Source organism: Schistocerca nitens, chromosome 8 (genome assembly GCF_023898315.1).
Source record: "Schistocerca nitens isolate TAMUIC-IGC-003100 chromosome 8, iqSchNite1.1, whole genome shotgun sequence".
NCBI classification, from domain to species: domain Eukaryota; kingdom Metazoa; phylum Arthropoda; class Insecta; order Orthoptera; family Acrididae; genus Schistocerca; species Schistocerca nitens.
Window position 1 is genome coordinate 146,209,489 of NC_064621.1, and position 19,471 is coordinate 146,228,959.

The 19,471-nt window shown below is 44.7% G+C and overlaps 1 protein-coding gene across 1 annotated transcript in view; it reads left to right on the top strand.

Moving 5' to 3' along the window:
* Positions 1-19,471, top strand: part of LOC126199455 (protein O-mannosyl-transferase TMTC2-like) — a 1,057,651-nt gene that overhangs the window by 144,928 nt on the left and 893,252 nt on the right. The window contains exon 2 of the mRNA XM_049936376.1: positions 14,247-14,460. Within this exon, the coding sequence (XP_049792333.1) occupies positions 14,247-14,460 (214 nt within the window). The remainder of the gene's footprint in view (positions 1-14,246; positions 14,461-19,471) is intronic.

Sequence of the window (19,471 nt, forward strand, 5' to 3'; positions counted from 1 at the left end):
ACGACTACATCGCGAAGATAAAAATGCACAGAAATGATAATCTTTCTCTTATTCAGGTTTGCTCAACGTATGTAATTATAATAGTGTAATCAATCCCTGATTCTGTTGCCAAGTGGCCCACCAAAATATTCACTTTTTCGACATTTTAAAAAAAATATAAAATAACAATTATTTTTCATTTTGCTCCCCCCCCCCCCAAGAGCAACGCTACAATTCCCTTTTCGTTACAACTAAGCAACGACTTCGAGAAAGGGATACCTTTGACGTCAGCAGGCGAAACTGTGGTGCTCCAAGGAGACGCCGCATAACCGAATTGGAAGAGGCCGTACTGCATCACGTTGAAGATCACACGTCAACGAGTTCACGAGGAATTGCACGTGCAATGAATGTTGCCCCCAGCACCGTCTGGTATGTTGTGGATGAGCAACAACCACATCCATACCACCTCCAACACTCCGCACCTACCACCTCTAAGCTCTAACACTCGCAGACAGTTGAATGAGGCTCGAACCAGGTGAGAGTGGTAGGGCGGACCTCAAATGGCATCTGCCAATCCGACGTAAGCACCACGCACTATGACTACCCAGTGCAGCCCTATCTAGCAAACATGTTTTCAAACGGCTGTAGCACGGAAACGACACGTCTCCAGACATGCGTTCCTATTCAATATGTCATGTACTCGCTCTCCTCAACAAGTCCTAGAAGTTTGCAACGGTATTTCCGAACACCCTGTATATCTATCGAACTTCCATGTATGAAACGACAATTACTTTGCAAAGGAGTTAAAGTTAATTACGAGAGCCGGACGATGCGACCCCGGTGTTCTTTTTATCAGACAATGGATGCCTATAATCTCGGTAACTTACACTCTACAAGAAGAAAAGCTGGTTTTTCACACATCGCAACGGTCACGATGTCATATCTCCTGAACTATGTCGTACAATGATACAATTTTGTAGTTACATTTAGTGGTGTATGTGGATACGCTCTATAGAATATATACGACGGTGAGTCAAATGAAGACCTTAAATATTTTTTTAAATATTATTGTCTAGAAGTGGTACAAAGCTGTATCACTTTTCAACATAATCTCCCCCACGCTCAATGTAAGTCCTCCAGCGCTTACAAAGTGCATAAATTCCTTTAGAAAAATCTTTTTTGTAATCCGCGCAACCACTCATGCACTGCGTGGCGTACCTCTTCATCAGAACGGAACTTCTTTCCTCCCATTGCGTCTTGGAGTGGTTAAAGCATATGTAAATCACTTGGGGAAAGGTCTGGTGAGTATGGTGGATGGGGAAGACACTCAAAATGCAGGTCTGTGATTGTTGCAACTGTTGTACGCGCAGTGTGGGGCCTTGCATTGTCATGTTGCAAAAGGACACCTGCTGACAGCAATCCACGTCGCTTTGGTTTGATTGCAGACTGCAGATGATTTTTTGGGAGATCTCTGTATGGTGCATTGGTGACAGTTGTTCCTCTAGGCATTTAATACTCCAAAATTACGCCTTTTTCAGGCATAACCTTCCCTGCTGATGGTTCTGTTCGAAACTTCTTTGGTTTTGGTGTGAGGAATGGCGTCATTCCTTGCTCGCTCTCTTCGTTTCCGGTTGGTAGAAGTGAACCCAGGTTTCGTCCCCAGTAACGATTCTTGCAAGGAAGCCATCACCTTCTCGTTCAAAGCGCCGAAGAAGTTCTTCACAAGCATCAACACGTCGTTCCCTCATTTCAGGAGTCAGCTGCCGTGGCACCCATCTTGCAGACACTTTGTGAAGCTGGAGCACATCATGCACAATGTGGTGTGCTGACCCATGACTAATCTGTAAACGTGCTGCAGTTTCATTCAGTGTCACTCGATGGTTTTCCTTCTCTATGGCTTCAACTGCTGCAGTGTTCTGTGGAGTCACAACTCGTTGTGCCTGACCTGGCCGAGTAGCATCTCCCACTGAAGTCACACCATTTGCGAACTTCCTACTCCATTCGTAGACTTGCTGCTGTGACAAACATGCATCACCGTACTGAACCTTCATTCGTCGATGAATCTCACTAGGTTTCACACCTTCACTACGCAAAAACCGAATAACAAGTGCAAGTCGCAAGTGGGGCGGCCATCTTTATACCGAAACTGCGACAGTATGTATGCATCTGCACTATTCTGCCACCTACAGGCCATTCTGGACGCTGTTTGTAGCACGCTTACCAACTTACAGGATAACGGCGCGAAATTTCGATTTGTTATTACAAATTTAAGGTTTTCATTTGACTCACGCTCGTAGCAGGTACAGTAAGTACTGAAGAAGCAATAAATTAAAACTTCAGGCCTGAAACTGAAGTTTCACCGCATGAGGAGAGTAAAGGTAGTAGGCGATAAACTGTTTCAGTATTTTGAGTGGGGTGTCAGTGAGAAAAAGTTTCGAAATGGTTTGACATTACGTATAAAATTTATTGTACGTCGCAAGATGCTCACTTTCTCAAATACTGGATGGATATGGGCTGGGTAATTTGATCTCATTGAGTTACGCTGCCTAAAGACATATCACACAATTTCTAACTTCAATACTTTATTTATTGTGTTAAACGTTTATCTCAAGATTATACCTCTTAGTGAGCAGATTACGACAGCATTTTGGATTTTTAAATTGGATCCATAATTATATGAAGTACTAAAATCAAATTACTGTTTCCTCTGGGAGCTGATAGATAGGCTACCTGTGACTGGTACCAGATGACTGGGCCAAATGTGGCCAAATTAGCTGTGTCTTTCTGCTCACTTCGCATAAATGAAGGATGGGGTTTACCAGAGGAACATTCACACATGTGCTAATCTGAAGTGCAGCATATGAAGAGAGGTAGCCAACATACTTAAGACATACTTTTTTCCTGCTGTGCAGAATCACATCCTGCGCTTTCAGACTCTTCTGCACACTGATGGCCGCCATATTGAGCCCCTTTTGTAGCAGTTATGGCACCGGTAAGTAATGGTACGACGCACCGCAGCAGCACTTTACCAGTGTTACAGCTGAATGGATTCTGCATTATTTCCCTACCCCATGTCCTATCATTTGTAGACTTAGAGAAAGCTTTCGACAATGTTGACTGCAATACTCAAATTCTGAAGTTGGCAGGGGTCAAATACAGTGAACGAAGGACTATTTACAATTTGTACAGAAAGCAGATGGCAGTTATAAGAGTTGAGGGACATGAAAAGGAAGCAGTGGTTGGGAAGGCAGTGAGACAGGGTTGGAGCCTCCCCCCGATGTTATTCAATCTGTATATTGAGCAAACAATAAAGGAAACAAAAGAAAAATTCGGAGTAGGTATCAAAATCCATGGAGAAGAAATAAAAACTTTGAGGTTCGCCGATGACATTGTAATTCTGTCAGAGACAGCAAAGGACTTGGAAGAGCAGCTGAACGGAATGGATAGTGTCTTGAAAGGAGGATATAACATGAACATCAACAAAAGCAAAACGAGGGCAATGGAATGTAGTCGAATTAACTCGGGTGATGCTGAGGGAATTAGGTCAGGCAATGAGAGACTTAAACTAGTAAAGGAGTTTTGCTTTTGGGGAGCAAAATAACTGATTATGGTCGAAGTAGAGAGGATATAAAATGGAGACTGACAATGGCAAGGAAAGCGTTTCTGAAGAAGAGAAATTTGTTAACATCGAGTATAGATTTAAGTGTCAGGAGGTCGTTTCTGAGAGTATTTGTATGGAGTGTAGCCACATATGGAAGTGAAACATGGACGATAAATAGTTCGGACAAGAAGAGAATAGAAGTTTTCGAAATGTGGTGCTACAGAAGAATGCTGAAGATTAGATGGGTAGATCACGTAACTAATGAGGAGGTATTGAACAGAATTGCGGAGAAGAGAAATTTGTGGCACAACTTGAGTAGAAGAAGGGATCGTTTGATAGGACATGTTCTGAGGCATCAAGGAATCACCAATTTAGTATTGGAGGGCAGCGTGAAGGGTAAAAATCGTAGAGGGAGACCAAGAGATGAACACACTAAACAGATTCAGGAGGATAGGTTGCAGTAGATACTGGGAGATGAAGAAGCTTGCACAGGATAGGGTAGCATGGAGAGCTGCATCAAACCAGTCTCAGGACTGAATACCACAACAACAACAACAAGTAGTGTGTAAGCCTAGGGACCGATGACCTCAGCAGTTTGGTCCCATAGGAACTTACCGCAAATTTCCAAATTTAGCGTTTTGAAGCAAACGTATTTGTCAAGAACTGCAGAGCATGAGCGAGAGAGCTATGACATAATAATCACATTACGGCAGACAAGTGTCCACTGTTGTTAATAGCGCTGCAGCATTGGCTGAAGATGGCGGCTCTTATTTTTTATCGGTCTGTGATAAAGTTTCTTCATGAGCGACACCTAGCAATCGAAATCCATGTCAACTATGAAATCCGTGTCATGAGCGGGAAGTCATCAGAAAATAAATAGTGCCCCGTTGGTATAGGAAGACTGAAGCATAACGTCCCGTCGACAACTGGTTATTAGAGACGGAGCTCAAGCTTTGATTAGAGGAAGGATGGGAAAGGAAATGGCCTTTGCAAAGAAACCATCCCGGCATTTGCCTTATTGCGGAAAACGTACATCTGGATGGCCGGACGCAGATTTGAACCGTCGTCCTCCCGATTGCGAGTTCAATGTCCTAAGCACTGCGCCACCTCGTTCGGCCACTGGTGTAAGCAATTTTCAGAATATCATGGGTAAAAGATCGCATTCCCTGAAATAATTTTTGATATGTTTCCACGCTGGGTACCGAAGTCATAAAATTGCACCAGAGTTATTAAGTGTTTTAAAGTTCTGTCTTATCATAACTGTGTGAGAAATCATTGTAATTAACTTTAACTGGCGAATTTGGGGTTTGAAAACTGTAATAATCAAATTTTTACTGGGCGATTTAAATTTGCTTTAAAGAAAATGCAATGAAGGCAGTGTGTTAAGGAATATGTCGCGGCTTCCTCATCTTAGCCTTTCCACCCACTACAGCTTATACATAAACAAAAGACCAAAACAGTATCTACACTCCTGGAAATTGAAATAAGAACACCGTGAATTCATTGTCCCAGGAAGGGGAAACTTTATTGACACATTCCTGGGGTCAGATACATCACATGATCACACTGACAGAACCACAGGCACATAGACACAGGCAACAGAGCATGCACAATGTCGGCACTAGTACAGTGTATATCCACCTTTCGCAGCAATGCAGGCTGCTATTCTCCCATGGAGACGATCGTAGAGATGCTGGATGTAGTCCTGTGGAACGGCTTGCCATGCCACTTCCACCTGGCGCCTCAGTTGGACCAGCGTTCGTGGTGGACGTGCAGACCGCGTGAGACGACGCTTCATCCAGTCCCAAACATGCTCAATGGGGGACAGATCCGGAGATCTTGCTGGCCAGGGTAGTTGACTTACACCTTCTAGAGCACGTTGGGTGGCACGGGATACATGCGGACGTGCATTGTCCTGTTGGAACAGCAAGTTCCCTTGCCGGTCTAGGAATGGTAGAACGATGGGTTCGATGACGGTTTGGATGTACCGTGCACTATTCAGTGTCCCCTCGACGATCACCAGTGGTGTACGGCCAGTGTAGGAGATCGCTCCCCACACCATGATGCCGGGTGTTGGCCCTGTGTGCCTCGGTCGTATGCAGTCCTGATTGTGGCGCTCACCTGCACGGCGCCAAACACGCATACGACCATCGTTGGCACCAAGGCAGAAGCGACTCTCATCGCTGAAGACGACACGTCTCCATTCGTCCCTCCATTCACGCCTGTCGCGACACCACTGGAGGCGGGCTGCACGATGTTGGGGCGTGAGCGGAAGACGGCCTAACGGTGTGCGGGACCGTAGCCCAGCTTCATGGAGACGGTTGCGAATGGTCCTCGCCGATACCCCAGGAGAACAGTGTCCCTAATTTGCTGGGAAGTGGCGGTGCGGTCCCCTACGGCACTGCGTAGGATCCTACGGTCTTGGCGTGCATCCGTGCGTCGCTGCGGTCCGGTCCCAGGTCGACGGGCACGTGCACCTTCCGCCGACCACTGGCGCGAACATCGATGTACTGTGGAGACCTCACGCCCCACGTGTTGAGCATTTCGGCGGTACGTCCACCCGGCCTCCCGCATGCCCACTATACGCCCTCGCTCAAAGTCCGTCAACTGCACATACGGTTCACGTCCACGCTGTCGCGGCATGCTACCAGTGTTAAAGACTGCGATGGAGCTCCGTATGCCACGGCAAACTGGCTGACACTGACGGCGGCGGTGCACAAATGCTGCGCAGCTAGCGCCATTCGACGGCCAACACCGCGGTTCCTGGTGTGTCCGCTGTGCCGTGCGTGTGATCATTGCTTGTACAGCCCTCTCGCAGTGTCCGGAGCAAGTATGGTGGGTCTGACACACCGGTGTCAATGTGTTCTTTTTTCCATTTGCAGGAGTGTATTTGCGAATTCGTTGAGCGCTTTAGCACGGCTGTCCTTGTGCTAATGTTGGCTTTGTTTAACTTTTTTAGGCTTTGAGGCTTTGACTAAGTTTAAATTTGCAGTGAACCACTCTTTACTTTCGTAGCAGTTTTCTAACATGGCTGTTGAACCACGGCGAGTCTTTTCCATCGCTCACAGCTTTGCTTTGCACGTACCTTTCTAAAGCGTATTGTGCAATGCCCCTGAACTTTACCCATTGATAGTCAACGTTGTCAGTGCTGCAGATGAAATTTTCAAGCTGAACGCTCAGGTGATTTTACTGCTAAGCGGTAAGATCTTCCTGCCTTTCATGGTATTCTTATTTGCAGACGTATTCAGTGATGTTGTAACAGCCTTACGTCACTGTTTCCGTGTTCTACATTGGATAGAAAGGTTCGCATCTGTTTGTCACTAGCAGATCTGAGATGTTGCCTTCACGAGTCGGTTCTCTGATTTACTGCTGAAGGTCGTTTAATCATGAACACGGTTTCACATGAATCTCTGTCCCTACCACTAATCTTGAGTCTCCTGATCTATTGCTGATTAGTTGAAATCTCCAACATTTAAATATTGTATCCAAATCGCGGGTGTATGTGTGTGTTAGCGATTCAGTACACAGATATACCGAAGCTATCTTAGGTGTCACAAATAAAAGAAGAAAGAAGAAAAAACACACATGATGTACATGTTTATCTCGTGTTAGACTACTCCTCTTGTAACGCGTAGTAAGCACTGTGAAGGACTGATGAGACTATTTGCCGTAATCCTTTGTCGTGGACTCTTTGTGACAGACTTCTTTGCCTCGCCACGCTTCGGATCGCGTGCACATCCAGGTTTGATTCAAGGAAGTGTAATGTCTCTTGCAGCGGTATCTCCGCGATATTTTCAGAAAATTTTATAAATTATATAACTCAGTAATGTCTCTTGCAGCGGTCTCTCCGCGATATTTTCAGAAAATTTTATAAATTATATAACTCAGTACATATCTGGAAATATCTCTTCTCATCTTACCGATTATCAATGCAAAGTAGTTTCAAGCCCAATTATTCCTTGGATCGTCCATTTACTCCATGGAATAGGTTCTCTGCTATCTATGTTTTCTCTTAGAAAAAGAATGAAGGAATTCTTGCCGATTAGTCGTGAAAGAAGGAGGATGTATATGTATGTATTGTTGAGCTAGTCGCCATCTTGATGAGATTCTGTATGAGGAGGAATTTAATACATGAACTAAACTAAAGTAAGTGTGTTCGCGTATTATTTAACTGATTATTATTGACAGTGTCTGCTTACTACGCTGTGTTGCACGGGATCAGTGGGGAACGTCTGATTTACACTGGACGAACCTGCCGTTTTGTATGCTCAAGATATCCAGTTACTTCAAATAAATAGGCTAACACGGTCTTACCAGCAGGTCTCCGGTCTTCCCCATGTGATCACCGAAAGTTAATAATTATTACAAATGTTTCCAGGAGATCGACTGACAATTTTCGTCGCACCGAGACTTCGAAATTGCTTCACTGCCTTATGGAATTTAATTTAAGCTCAATTTAATCAGGATAGAACAGTATTGAGCTCTGTGAATGTGATAAGCCTGCTTTGTGAATGAAAATTCCCTTAACATACGCATGTTTTTACTATCCTGATCAGTGAAATTAAATCAGTCCGGTGTGAGAGAGGTTTTTTTTTAAATTTTTAGATCCCACAAAAAAAAAAATATTAAAGAAGGCAGAAAGCTGTAAGTGGAGTCACCTGCTGTGCTGCTGAAAGGGGGTTGAGTCGTGCGTGGCTCGTGTTCCCGCCATCATGTATTTTAACGTACTTTCACCTCACTACGTTAATTTAAATTACTACTGTCACTGAGTTGCTGCTTTGCCTGACCGTGAGAGGCGCTAGCAGCGCTTATCGATATATCCCCTCTCGTAGTACCTTTGCTCGACTGCTATTACTTCCCGGTCGTTGTCCGTCGTAAGCGAGTTCGGATAGCGAGTTCGGACTGCCAGTCAGTTGGAACGCGACTGGAGTGCAGTACGGACGTGCCAGTCGGAGAGTTGCAATGCGGCACTAATGCAGTCGGGTTGGAGCTGTGAAGTCTGCGTCGACATGGCTCGCCCGACCATTGCCGCCACGCATCACTTGAGCCGGGCCACGGTCTTGGAGGATCGTCGGTCGGTCGTCCTACCGGACGACGCGTTTTGGCTCGCCGATCGTTCATCAGTCGGCTGAGAGTGTGTATCGACTCCCAATTTGTCTTCGTGCGTGCTTAGTTACTGTTGGGTATCATTCAGGTTTCGTGCAAGTGTTTGTCAGGTTGTGTGTGTAGTTGGCGTTATTTGCACTGACGACTATTTTAGATGTTGTCGGTATTCTGCGGGCTGTCGGTCGGTTGGTGCGGACCAGGGAGGATATCTCCGCGCGGTGCATTCGGATGGGTACGCTGGCGGTCCTTGCGCAGTGTCAGAGCGTGTGTGGAGCTGTCTGATCGCCACAAGCTTCGTGGCTCACCGATCCAGGACGTCAAAGTTGAGTTGTGTTTCAAGTACCCAAGCCACGTCCATTCATGTTGTGTGGTTCGTTTCGGTGGTGCGCTGTTGTGGAGGTTTTCTTGTGAGCAACACCGAGTGTTTGTATTGCTAAAATATAGTCGCCTTGTGGTTTCGGTTACCTGCCCTGGTCACTAACATAATTTCAGGCAGCGTCCTTTCCTCACCTGTTGTCGCTGTCCAACATGGTGTGTAGTTTTGACAGCTTAATTCATATACATATTTGATTGTGGATAATTACGACCAACACATTTTGTGTTTGAGTTCTCATGCACTGATAGGTGGCAAGCGTTTTGTCAGTCAGTCCGTGGCTGTCCCTTGGTTGGGTTCTGAAAGATCAAGTGTAGTTGGACTCACCACCTGTCTCACCTAAGTGAATGAGGGCCGACCGACCCCCAGAAGGCTTCTGAGTGCTGTTGTCTTTACTGTCTTTCTCGCCTGTGTTTAATTGCCTGTTTATAATCTATCATAGTCAATGATTAAAAAAATTCTTGGTTTTACTGTGTTTTATGTAAGTAAGTTTGAATTTCGGGAAGGGGATATTTGCTGAAAGGTTATTGCCGTTGTGTTGTCCTTTCTTTTAATCTGGTTTCAGCTACTTAAAACTTAAGGCTTATGTTTATATTTTTTCCAAATTTTGGATAATTAATTTTGGGCCTTCAGCCTTGGAATCTTATTCTAAAAACTATCTTTCAAGCTGAAACATTGCGGCTCTCTGCCTTCGAAAGGTTATGGTAATTTATTTTAAAATCGTGAAAATTTTATTGTTGACTTTCAGCTGTTTATGTTTGTCTATCCACCCTTGCCTTGAGGCTTTCAGCTTAGCTGCATGTTTTCAGTCGCTTGAAATTTCGCTTTTTGATTTTTAAGATTTCTTGTTTGGAGGCCCTCAGCCGTGAAAGATATTTAGTTTGAAACTCGTAGTTGTAAAAGTTCGGCTATGTGCCGTTTTGGTTCTAAATGTATTGTTAAATTACAATTTTAAGGTGAAACTGACTCCAACCTTATTTGGTTCTTTCCACAATCCTAATCACCTGTTTTGCCCAACGGGTTTAGCGGACGCTTCAAACGCAGTATATATAAGCGAACAAAGTTTCTGAAGTTGGAGACGTGATTTTTCGGGAAACGTTCTTCCTGCACCGTAAAAAACCACCACATATTTTGGATTCACATGTTTTTTCGCTATTCAGTTTTTCTCAGACGACTACAGGAGAAGTGTTGGTTAAATTGTAAGTCTCACATCACAACCTGACAATGAGGTGGCTATCTTTTCATTGTTGGTAATATACAAGGTGACAATTGTTGAACTATATGAAAAAAAACGTAAATTAGCTACGAACTGCAGACTGCACACGCATTATTCAAAATGTAAATGTTACTACAGATATTCGGATGTAGGTTATGACATGTTCGATATGCCTGCCATCATTGGCGACGATGTGGCGCAGACGAATAGCGAAATTCTGCATGATCAGCTAAAGTATGGATGCTGTCGATAATCTCCTGAATGACTGTTTTCGGCTCAGCAATGGTTTTAGGGTTATTGCTGTGCATCGTGTCTTCAGTACAGCTCCACAAAATTACAAGCTTGTGTACAGATCCGGAGAAAATGGTAGCCAATCGAGGCTCATGCCAGTGGCCTCTGGGAACCCCAGAACCAGAATGCGGTCTCCAGAGTGCTCCTTCACGACATCAAACACTCTACTGCTTCGATGGGGTAGAGGGCGGTCTTGAATGAACCACATGTTGTCGAAATCAGGGTCACTTTGGATAATGGGGATGAAATCATCTTCAAAAACTGCCACATACCGTTCGGTGGTGATCCTGCCGTCAGGGAATATCGCACCGATTATTCCGCGACTGTACATTGCACAACACACTGGCCCCCGTTGAGGGTGAAGAGACTTGTCGATAGCGAAATGCTGATTCTCGGTTTGGGGGCAAACGCGTCAATTTTGCTTACTGATGAACCCACCCAAATGAAAGTGGATTTCGTCGCTAAAAGAAACCATGCATGCGCATACTGCGAGGGTCACTCCAAAAGAAATGAACACTATTTTTTTTTTAATTCCATCTTTTATTCTACATGTTCGAAAGTTTTACAGTGTGTAGATACATCCTTTAGGAACAATACTTTCATTTCTCCACATAATTTCCATCCCTCTCAACTGTCTAACGCCATCTTGGAACCAGCGCCTGCATACCCGCATGGTAAAATTCTAGACCAACCTGTTGAAGCTACTGTTTGGCAGTGTACACAAGGGAGTCATAATCTTCAAACCTTGTTCGACGAAGAGTGTCTCTCAGTTTCCCAAAGAGATGATAGTCACATGGAGCCAGGTCAGGACTGTAAGGCGGGTGTTTCAGTGTTGTCCATCCGAGTTTTCTGATGGCTTCCATGGTTTTTTGACTGACATGTGGCCGTGAATTGTCGTGCAACGCAAAACATCCTGCTTTTGCCGATATGGTCGAACACGACTCAGTTGAGCTTGAAGTTTCTTCAGTGTCGTCACATACGCATCAGAATTTATGGTGGTTCCACTTGGCATCATGTGGACAAGCAAGAGTCCTTCGGAACCTAAAAACACCGTAGACATAACTTTTTCAGCAGAAGGTGTGGTTTTGAATTTTTTTTCTTGGGTGAATTTGCATGATGCCTCTTCGTGTCTGGCGAAAAAAGGTGGAGCCATGTTTCATCACCTGTTACAATTCTTCCAAGAAATTAATCTCCACCATTCTAGTACTGTTTCAAAAGTTCGCTGCATACCGTTTTTCTTGTTTCTTTGTGAGCCACTGTCAACATCCTGGGAACCCACCTGGCACAAACCTTTTATAACGCCAACACTTTCAGTATTCTGCAAACACTTCCTTCCCGTATCCCAACGTAGCGTGACAATTCGTTCACTGTGATGCGTCTGTCAGCAGTCACCAATTCGTTAACTCTCTCCACATTGTCTCGACTGTGTGCAGCACGAGGCCTGCCGCTGCGAGGACAATCCTCAATACTGCCGTGCCCGCTTTCATCACGTAACCTGCTTGCCTACCGACTAAACTGTACTGCGATCGACAGCAGCATCTCCATACTCCTTTTTCAACCTCTTGTGGGCGTTTCCCACTGTCTCGGTTTCACAGCACAGGAATTCTATGACAGCACGTTGCTTGTGACGAACGTCAAGTATAGCAGCCATCTTGAAGACATGCTGTGACGGCGCCACTCATGGGAACAGGTTGAACTAAGTTTGTAAACAAGCGGGAAGGAAGTATCTACACACTGTAAAACTTTCGCACATGCAGAATGAAAACTGTATTTTTACAAAACTAGTGTGCATTTCTTTTGGAGTGTCGCTCGTAATTCCCATCAGTTGTCGCACCCAACCGTGCAGTTTGAACGTCCTAACGCAAAACGTTTAGAAATTATGACGATTTTGTTTCACGCAGTTCAATGATTGTCAGCCTATATATTGCGATACTTCAAAGTTCAGTGACTCATTGTTTGAAGAATGTGCCATGAATTGAGAGTGCGAACTGTGATTGGTAATCTGAGGGAATCAAAACCTGGGGGTCTGAAACTGTTTAGAATATGTCCAGCTTATTTAAACAGTTGTGTTAGTGACTGTGTTTTGTGACGTAACAAGCATCTGTGAGAGGTATATACGAGGGTTATTTGGAAAGTAAGGAACTATCGGTCGCGAAATGGAAACCACAGTGAAATTCCGATGAAGTTTTGCACAGGTGTGTTGGGCAGCGTCTGTAGTATGCTCGTCAATCGCGTTACGTCGTTCTTCTTAGTTTCGAGCACACAGGGAGCACACAAAGACGCCTAGAACAATAGTGTCTCCCGCCAAGTACGAGGACCTCGTGAGAAATTTCGCCTGAAGCTATGCAGCCAACACTACATAACTGTCGTGCGGTTTCTTCTTCAAGATAATTCTCAGTCGCATTCTGCAGGGGTAATGAAGGTGCTCCTGCATCGTTTTCCATTGGAAACGTTTGATTACCCACAATACAGCCCGTAATTGTCTCCCTCTGAGTTTCATCTCTGCTCATATGAACCGCTGGCTGTGAAGACAACATTTTGGCACAGACAACTAGATGTAAGCCAGCGTAGAGAATTGGTGGAAAGCACTGGCGGCTGTCTTCTGTAACGAGGGTATTGGAAAGTTGGTACAACGCTATGACAAACGTCTAAGTCGGATCTGCGACAACGGAGATAAGTATCTGGAAGTTGTAGCTAACTGTTGCAAATAAAACAGTTTTGATTTTCACTGTGGTTTCCATTTCGTGACCTATCGTTCCTTACTTTCCGAATAGCCCTCGTATATGGACATACCTATTTGCACAAGGTTCTTGATGTTTTTAAATATGTTAGTTACGACATATCTTTTATAATGTGCTGATTTTAGTCCACGACAACTTGGCGAGAGATCCATCGAAAAATGGACACGTTTCATAACAAAAGATTTTTTAAAGCCTGAAGATAACAAAGTCTGTCGAAAGCGGTTGTTTTAAGTAAATAAATATTATGCTTATTGGCTGTTATAATAATAATAATGTGTGTGACGAGGTCCTCCCCTGGTGCAAGTCTTTCGATTTGACGTCACTTCGGCGACCTGCGCGTCGATGGGGATGAAACGATGATGATTAGGACACCAGTCCCTGAGCGGAGAAAATCTCCGACCCAGCCGGGAATCGAACCCGGGCCTGTAGGATTGACAGTCTGTCGTGCTGACCACATTTTTTTTTTTTTGAATCTCGTTTTGTCCGGTTTCGTTCGTTGTATCTGTTCTGGGCGGACGTCGAAAGACACCCGTTTCAGTTCGTTGTTGATCCATTAACTCAGTTTTTTTATTACAGAGGGCAGCTAGCCCTTTGACCGAACACGCTGAGCTACCCTGCCGGCTAGCCACTCAGCTACCGGGGGTGGACTATTGGCTGTTGAATGTTTTTCGTTAGTAAAACAGATCAGTCCTTTGGTCATCTCAAAGAGAGATAATTTCATTTCGCTTGATTTCTTACCACCTCCCCCCACCTAAATTGCAGTGATAAAATCTGCAAAACTAACTATTACTCTCGGTAACTCACTTTGTACCGAAGAATTTTTTGGCGCCGAATCCGCAACGTAAACAGAAGCAAAGAAGTGTCGGACTCCAACAGGTGCGCGGGAGTCGAGGGCGAGCGCGTGGCCGCGGCCGTAGTGCGCATGCGCGTGTTTTGCAGGCGTGCAGCCGGCGGGCCGGCGTGCTCTCCGCGTCGTCAGTGTGGTGGCTGCACCCATGCGGGCAGCAACGCGCGGCTCCGCGGCGCCACCGCCGGCGTCCAAGCTTGCGGCGTCGGCGTCGTCTCGCGTCGACTGGGCGTGCGTCGCGTCGGCAGCTCTCGCCGCCCTGCTCTACGCCGGGACGCTGCGCGCCGGGTTCGTCTACGACGACAAGTGAGTGACGTGCCACGCGATACTCCAGTGGTTTCAGTTGACAAGCGACACCTCTCTGTCCGCCGTGTGCTCCGAAAATGCGATTGTTGTGTCGGGACACTGCGTCGTCTCTCCATTTTACTTATCGTATCATTCCATAACTTTTTAAATGACGTATTATTCTCCTTTAACTATTACTAGTTTTTATTTCACTATTGCAATTGTGCATTTTTCAAGTTTCTACAAACCATAATACAACGTAATCAGAAAACTATCATGTGTGGTTAATGGTAGGTACAGTCGATTTTTGCAGTTTGACATTGTCGTCCTCAGCCCGTGGTCGTGCGGTAGCGTTATCGCTTCCCACGCCCGGGTTCCCGGGTTCGATTCCCGGCGGGGTCAGGGATTTTCTCTGCCTCGTGATGACTGGGTGTTGTGTGCTGTCCTTAGGTTAGTTAGGTTTAAGTAGTTCTAAGTTCTAGGGGACTGATGACCATAGATGTTAAATCCCATAGTGCTCAGAGCGATTTGAACCATTTTTTTTGACATTGTCAGACTTCGAAGATTTGATGTTATGTCACACAAACAGGATAAAAATGACATTCTTAAAGGGACGTCTCACTGTCGATGGTAATGCACTCATTGGTTGTTATTAATGACACTACTAGTTTTGTTATTGACGTGGAGCTCGGCGTACAGCAGAGATACCAACGTAAGATATACGTAAATGGAAACGTAACTAGTCAGCAGTCCATAGTCGATCGTGATAGTCCATTTTATGTACCGTAATCTTGAGCGAACTATGTACATCACGAACGAGATTTACTTGTCTAAAAGTGTCTACTTATAGTACATTGATATATATTTCTAAAAATCTAACAAGAAAACTATTTGTGAGGATAGTGTCTATTTTGGTTGTTCTTTGAAGGCGCTATAGATCTCAATGTCAGTGTCCGATAATTTGCACGTCTCTACCCTATACAGCAAGGTACATACTCATTACGTTTTTATTTCTTTCTCATGACAGCTGGCATGTCAGTGACAAATCTACCAACGTCATTAGTGACAAAATATGGCCGTGACACCATCGAAAGTATCGCAGTCCTAGAATAACGTTATTTTTAACCCTTCTGTATGACGCAAAATCAAATCCTGTAATGTTAAGAAACTGCAAAAACTGCAGTACATGCTTTTGATCTCAATATGTCTTTCTCGATCGTTTTATTATGTTTTTTTAGACGATTGGGACTGGCACGCATGCCGAAATTGTAATAGTGAAACAGGGACAGTAACAGCTAAAAGCGAATATTACGTAATTAAAGAAAAAATATAGAACCTGTCGAATTTATATTGTTTTTGTTGTGGTCTTCAGTCCTGAGACTGGTTTGATGCAGCTCTCCATGCTACTCTATCCTGAGCAAGCTTCTTCATCTCCCAGTACCTACTGCAACCTACATCCTTCTGAATCTGCTTAGTGTATTGATCTCTTGGTCTCCCTCTACGATTTTTACCCTCCACGCAGCCCTCCAATGCTAAATTTGTGATCCCTTGATGCCTCAAAACATGTCCTACCAACCGATCCCTTCTTCTAGTCAAGTTGTGCCACAAACTTCTCTTCTCCCCAATCCTATTCAATACCTCCCCATAAGTTACGTGATCTACCCACCTTATCTTCAGCATTCTTCTGTAGCACCACATTTCGAAAGATTCTATTCTCTTCTTGTCCAAACTGGTTATCGTCCATGTTTCACTTCCATACATGGCTACACTCCATACAAATACTTTCAGAAATGACTTCCTGACACTTAAATCTATACTCGATGTTAACAAATTTCTCTTCTTCAGAAACGCTTTCCTTGCCATTGCCAGTCTACATTTTATATCCTCTCTACTTCGACCGTCATCAGTAATTTTACTCCCTAAATAGCAAAACTCCTTTACTACTTTCAGTGTCTCATTTCCTAATCTAATCCCCTCAGCATCACCCGATTTAATTTGACTACATTCCATTATCCTCGTTTTGCTTTTGTTGATGTTCATCTTATATCCTCCTTTCAAGACACTGTCCATTCCGTTCAACTGCTCTTCCAAGTCCTTTGCTGTCTCTGACAGAATTACAATGTCATCGGCGAACCTCAAAGTTTTTACTTCTTCTCCATGAATTTTAATACCTACTCCGAATTTTTCTTTTGTTTCCTTTACTCAATATACAGATTGAATAACATCGGGGAGAGGCTACAACCCTGTCTCACTCCTTTCCCAACCACTGCTTCCCTTTCATGCCCCTCGACTCTTATAACTGCCATCTGGTTTCTGTACAAATTGTAAATAGCCTTTCGCTCCCTGTATTTTACCCCTGCCACCTTCAGAATTTGAAAGAGAGTATTCCAGTTAACGTTGTCAAAAGCTTTCTCTAAGTCTACAAATGCTAGAAACGTAGGTTTGCCTTTTCTTAATCTTTCTTCTAAGATAAGTCGTAAGGTTAGTATTGCCTCACGCGTTCCAACATTTCTACGGAATCCAAACTGATCTTCCCCGAGGTCCGCTTCTACCAGTTTTTCCATTCGTCTGTAAAGAATTCGCGTTAGTATTTTGCAGCTGTGACTTATTAAACTGATAGTTCGGTAATTTTCACATCTGTCAACACCTGCTTTCCTTGGTATTGGAATTATTATATTCTTCTTGAAGTCTGTGGGTATTTCGCCTGTCTCATACATCTTGCTCACCAGATGGTACAGTTTTGTCATGACTGGCTCTCCCAAGGCCATCAGTAGTTCTAATGGAATGTTGTCTACTCCCGGGGCCTTGTTTCGACTCAGGTCTTTCAGTGCTCTGTCAAACTCTTCACGCAGTATCTTATCTCCCATTTCATCTTCATCTACATCCTCTTCCATTTCCATAATACTGTCCTCAAGTACATCGCCCTTGTATAAACCCTCTATATTATACGAAATTAATTTCATAGTATGTTTAACGCTGATCTGTTATTTTGTCTTTAATGAATTGTGTCACTTTCTGCTCCTGAGCTACACTGTGCGGGAACCATATGCGAAGTGCAGTCATCGGATAGCGGTATGCACAACTACAGATGGCGGTACTGTCGCGTACGGCATTAAAGGGCAGTGCGTTGGCAGAGTTGTCGTTTGTACTCAGGTCATTCATGTAAAGGGCTTCCCCACGGCACAAATTAATAGAATGAGAGTAGGAGCTGGACGCAAGGGACATTCCATTTCGGAACTCGTTAGGGGATTCAATACTCGGAGGCCCACAGTGTCAAGACTGTGCCCGGAATACCAAATTTCGGGCATTACCTCTCACCACGAAAAACGCCCTTCACGTAACGAGCGACCGAGATCAAACAGCGTTTGCCCTGGGTTGCCAGTGCTAACAGACGGGCAACACTGCGTGAAATAACAGCAGAAATCAGTGTGGAACGTACGAAGAAGATATGCGTTAGAACAGTGCGGCGAAATTGGCCTTTAGTGGGTTTTGGCACGAGACGACCGACGCGAGTGACTTTGTTAACAGCACGACATCACCCACAGCGCCTCTTCGGCTCATGACCATATCGGCTGGACCATAGCCTGATCAGATGAGTTCCGATTTCAGTTGCTAACAAGGGAACCTCCCCATCGCACCCCCGTCAGATTTAGTTATAAGTTGGCACAGGGATAGGCCTTGAAAAACTGAACACAGATCAATCGAGAAAACAGGAAGAAGTTGTGTGGAACTGTGAAAAAATAAGCAAAATATACAAACCGGGTAGTTCAAGGGAAGATAGGCAACATCAAGGACACTGGGAACGCTGGAGTGCCGTGGTCTCGTGGTAACGTGAGCGGCTGCCGAACGAAAGCTCCTTGGTTCAAATCTTCCATCGAGTGAAAAGTTTAATTTTTGATTTTCAGTTTATGCGACAAACTCTTATGTTTTCATCAATTTTTTGGGAGTGATTATCACATCCACAAGAAAACCTAAATCGGGCAAGGTAGAATAATCTTTTTACCCATTCGCCAAGTGTACAAGTTAGGTGGGTCGACAACATATTCCTGTCATGTGGCGCACATGCCGTCACCAGTGTCGTATAGAATATATCAGACGTGTTTTCCTGTGGAGGAATCGGTTGGCCTATGACCTTGCGATCAAATGTTTTCGGTTCCCATTGGAGAGGCACGTCCTTTAATCTACTAATCGCACGGTCTTGCGGTGCGGTCGCAAAACACAGACATTAAACTTATTACAGTGAACAGAGACGTAAATGAACGAACGGACAGATCATAACTTTGCGAAAACAAAGAAAGTAAACTTTTCACTCGAGGGAAGACTTGAACCAAGGACCTCTCGTTTCGCAGCTGCTCACGCTAACCACGGGATCACGCCGCTCCTGAGTTCGCAGCACCTTGATGTTGCCTATCTTGCACATGGACTACTCAGTTTGTCTTTTTGCTTATTTTTTCATAGTTCCACACAACTTCTTCCTGTTTTATCGATTGATCTGTGTTCAGTTTTTCAAGGCCTATCCATTGTGTCAATTTATAACTAAACCTGAGGGGGGTGCGATGGGGAGGTTCCCCTGTAAGAACCGATGGCGGGTTCGAGTGTGGTGCTGACCCCACGAAGCCACGGGTCCAAGTTGTCAGCAAGACACTGTGCAAGCTGGTGGTGGCTCCATTAAGGTGTGGGCTGTGTTTACATGGAATGGGCTGGGTCTTCGGGTCCAACTGAATCGATCATTGCCTGGAAATTTTTGTCTTCAGCTACTTGGAGACCGTTTTCAGCCATTCGTAGACTTCATGTTCCATGTTTTCATGGATGACAATGCGCCATGTCACTGGACGACGGTTGTTCGCGACTTTTTTGAAGAACATTCTGGGCAATTCGAGCGAATGATTTGGCAACTCAGGCCGCCCGACGTGAATCCCATCGAACATTTATGGAACAGCATCGAGCGCTCAGTTCGTGCACAAGCTGCTACACCAGCAGCACTTTCGCTGCTACGGACGACTATAGAGGCAGCATGGCTCAGTACTTCCGC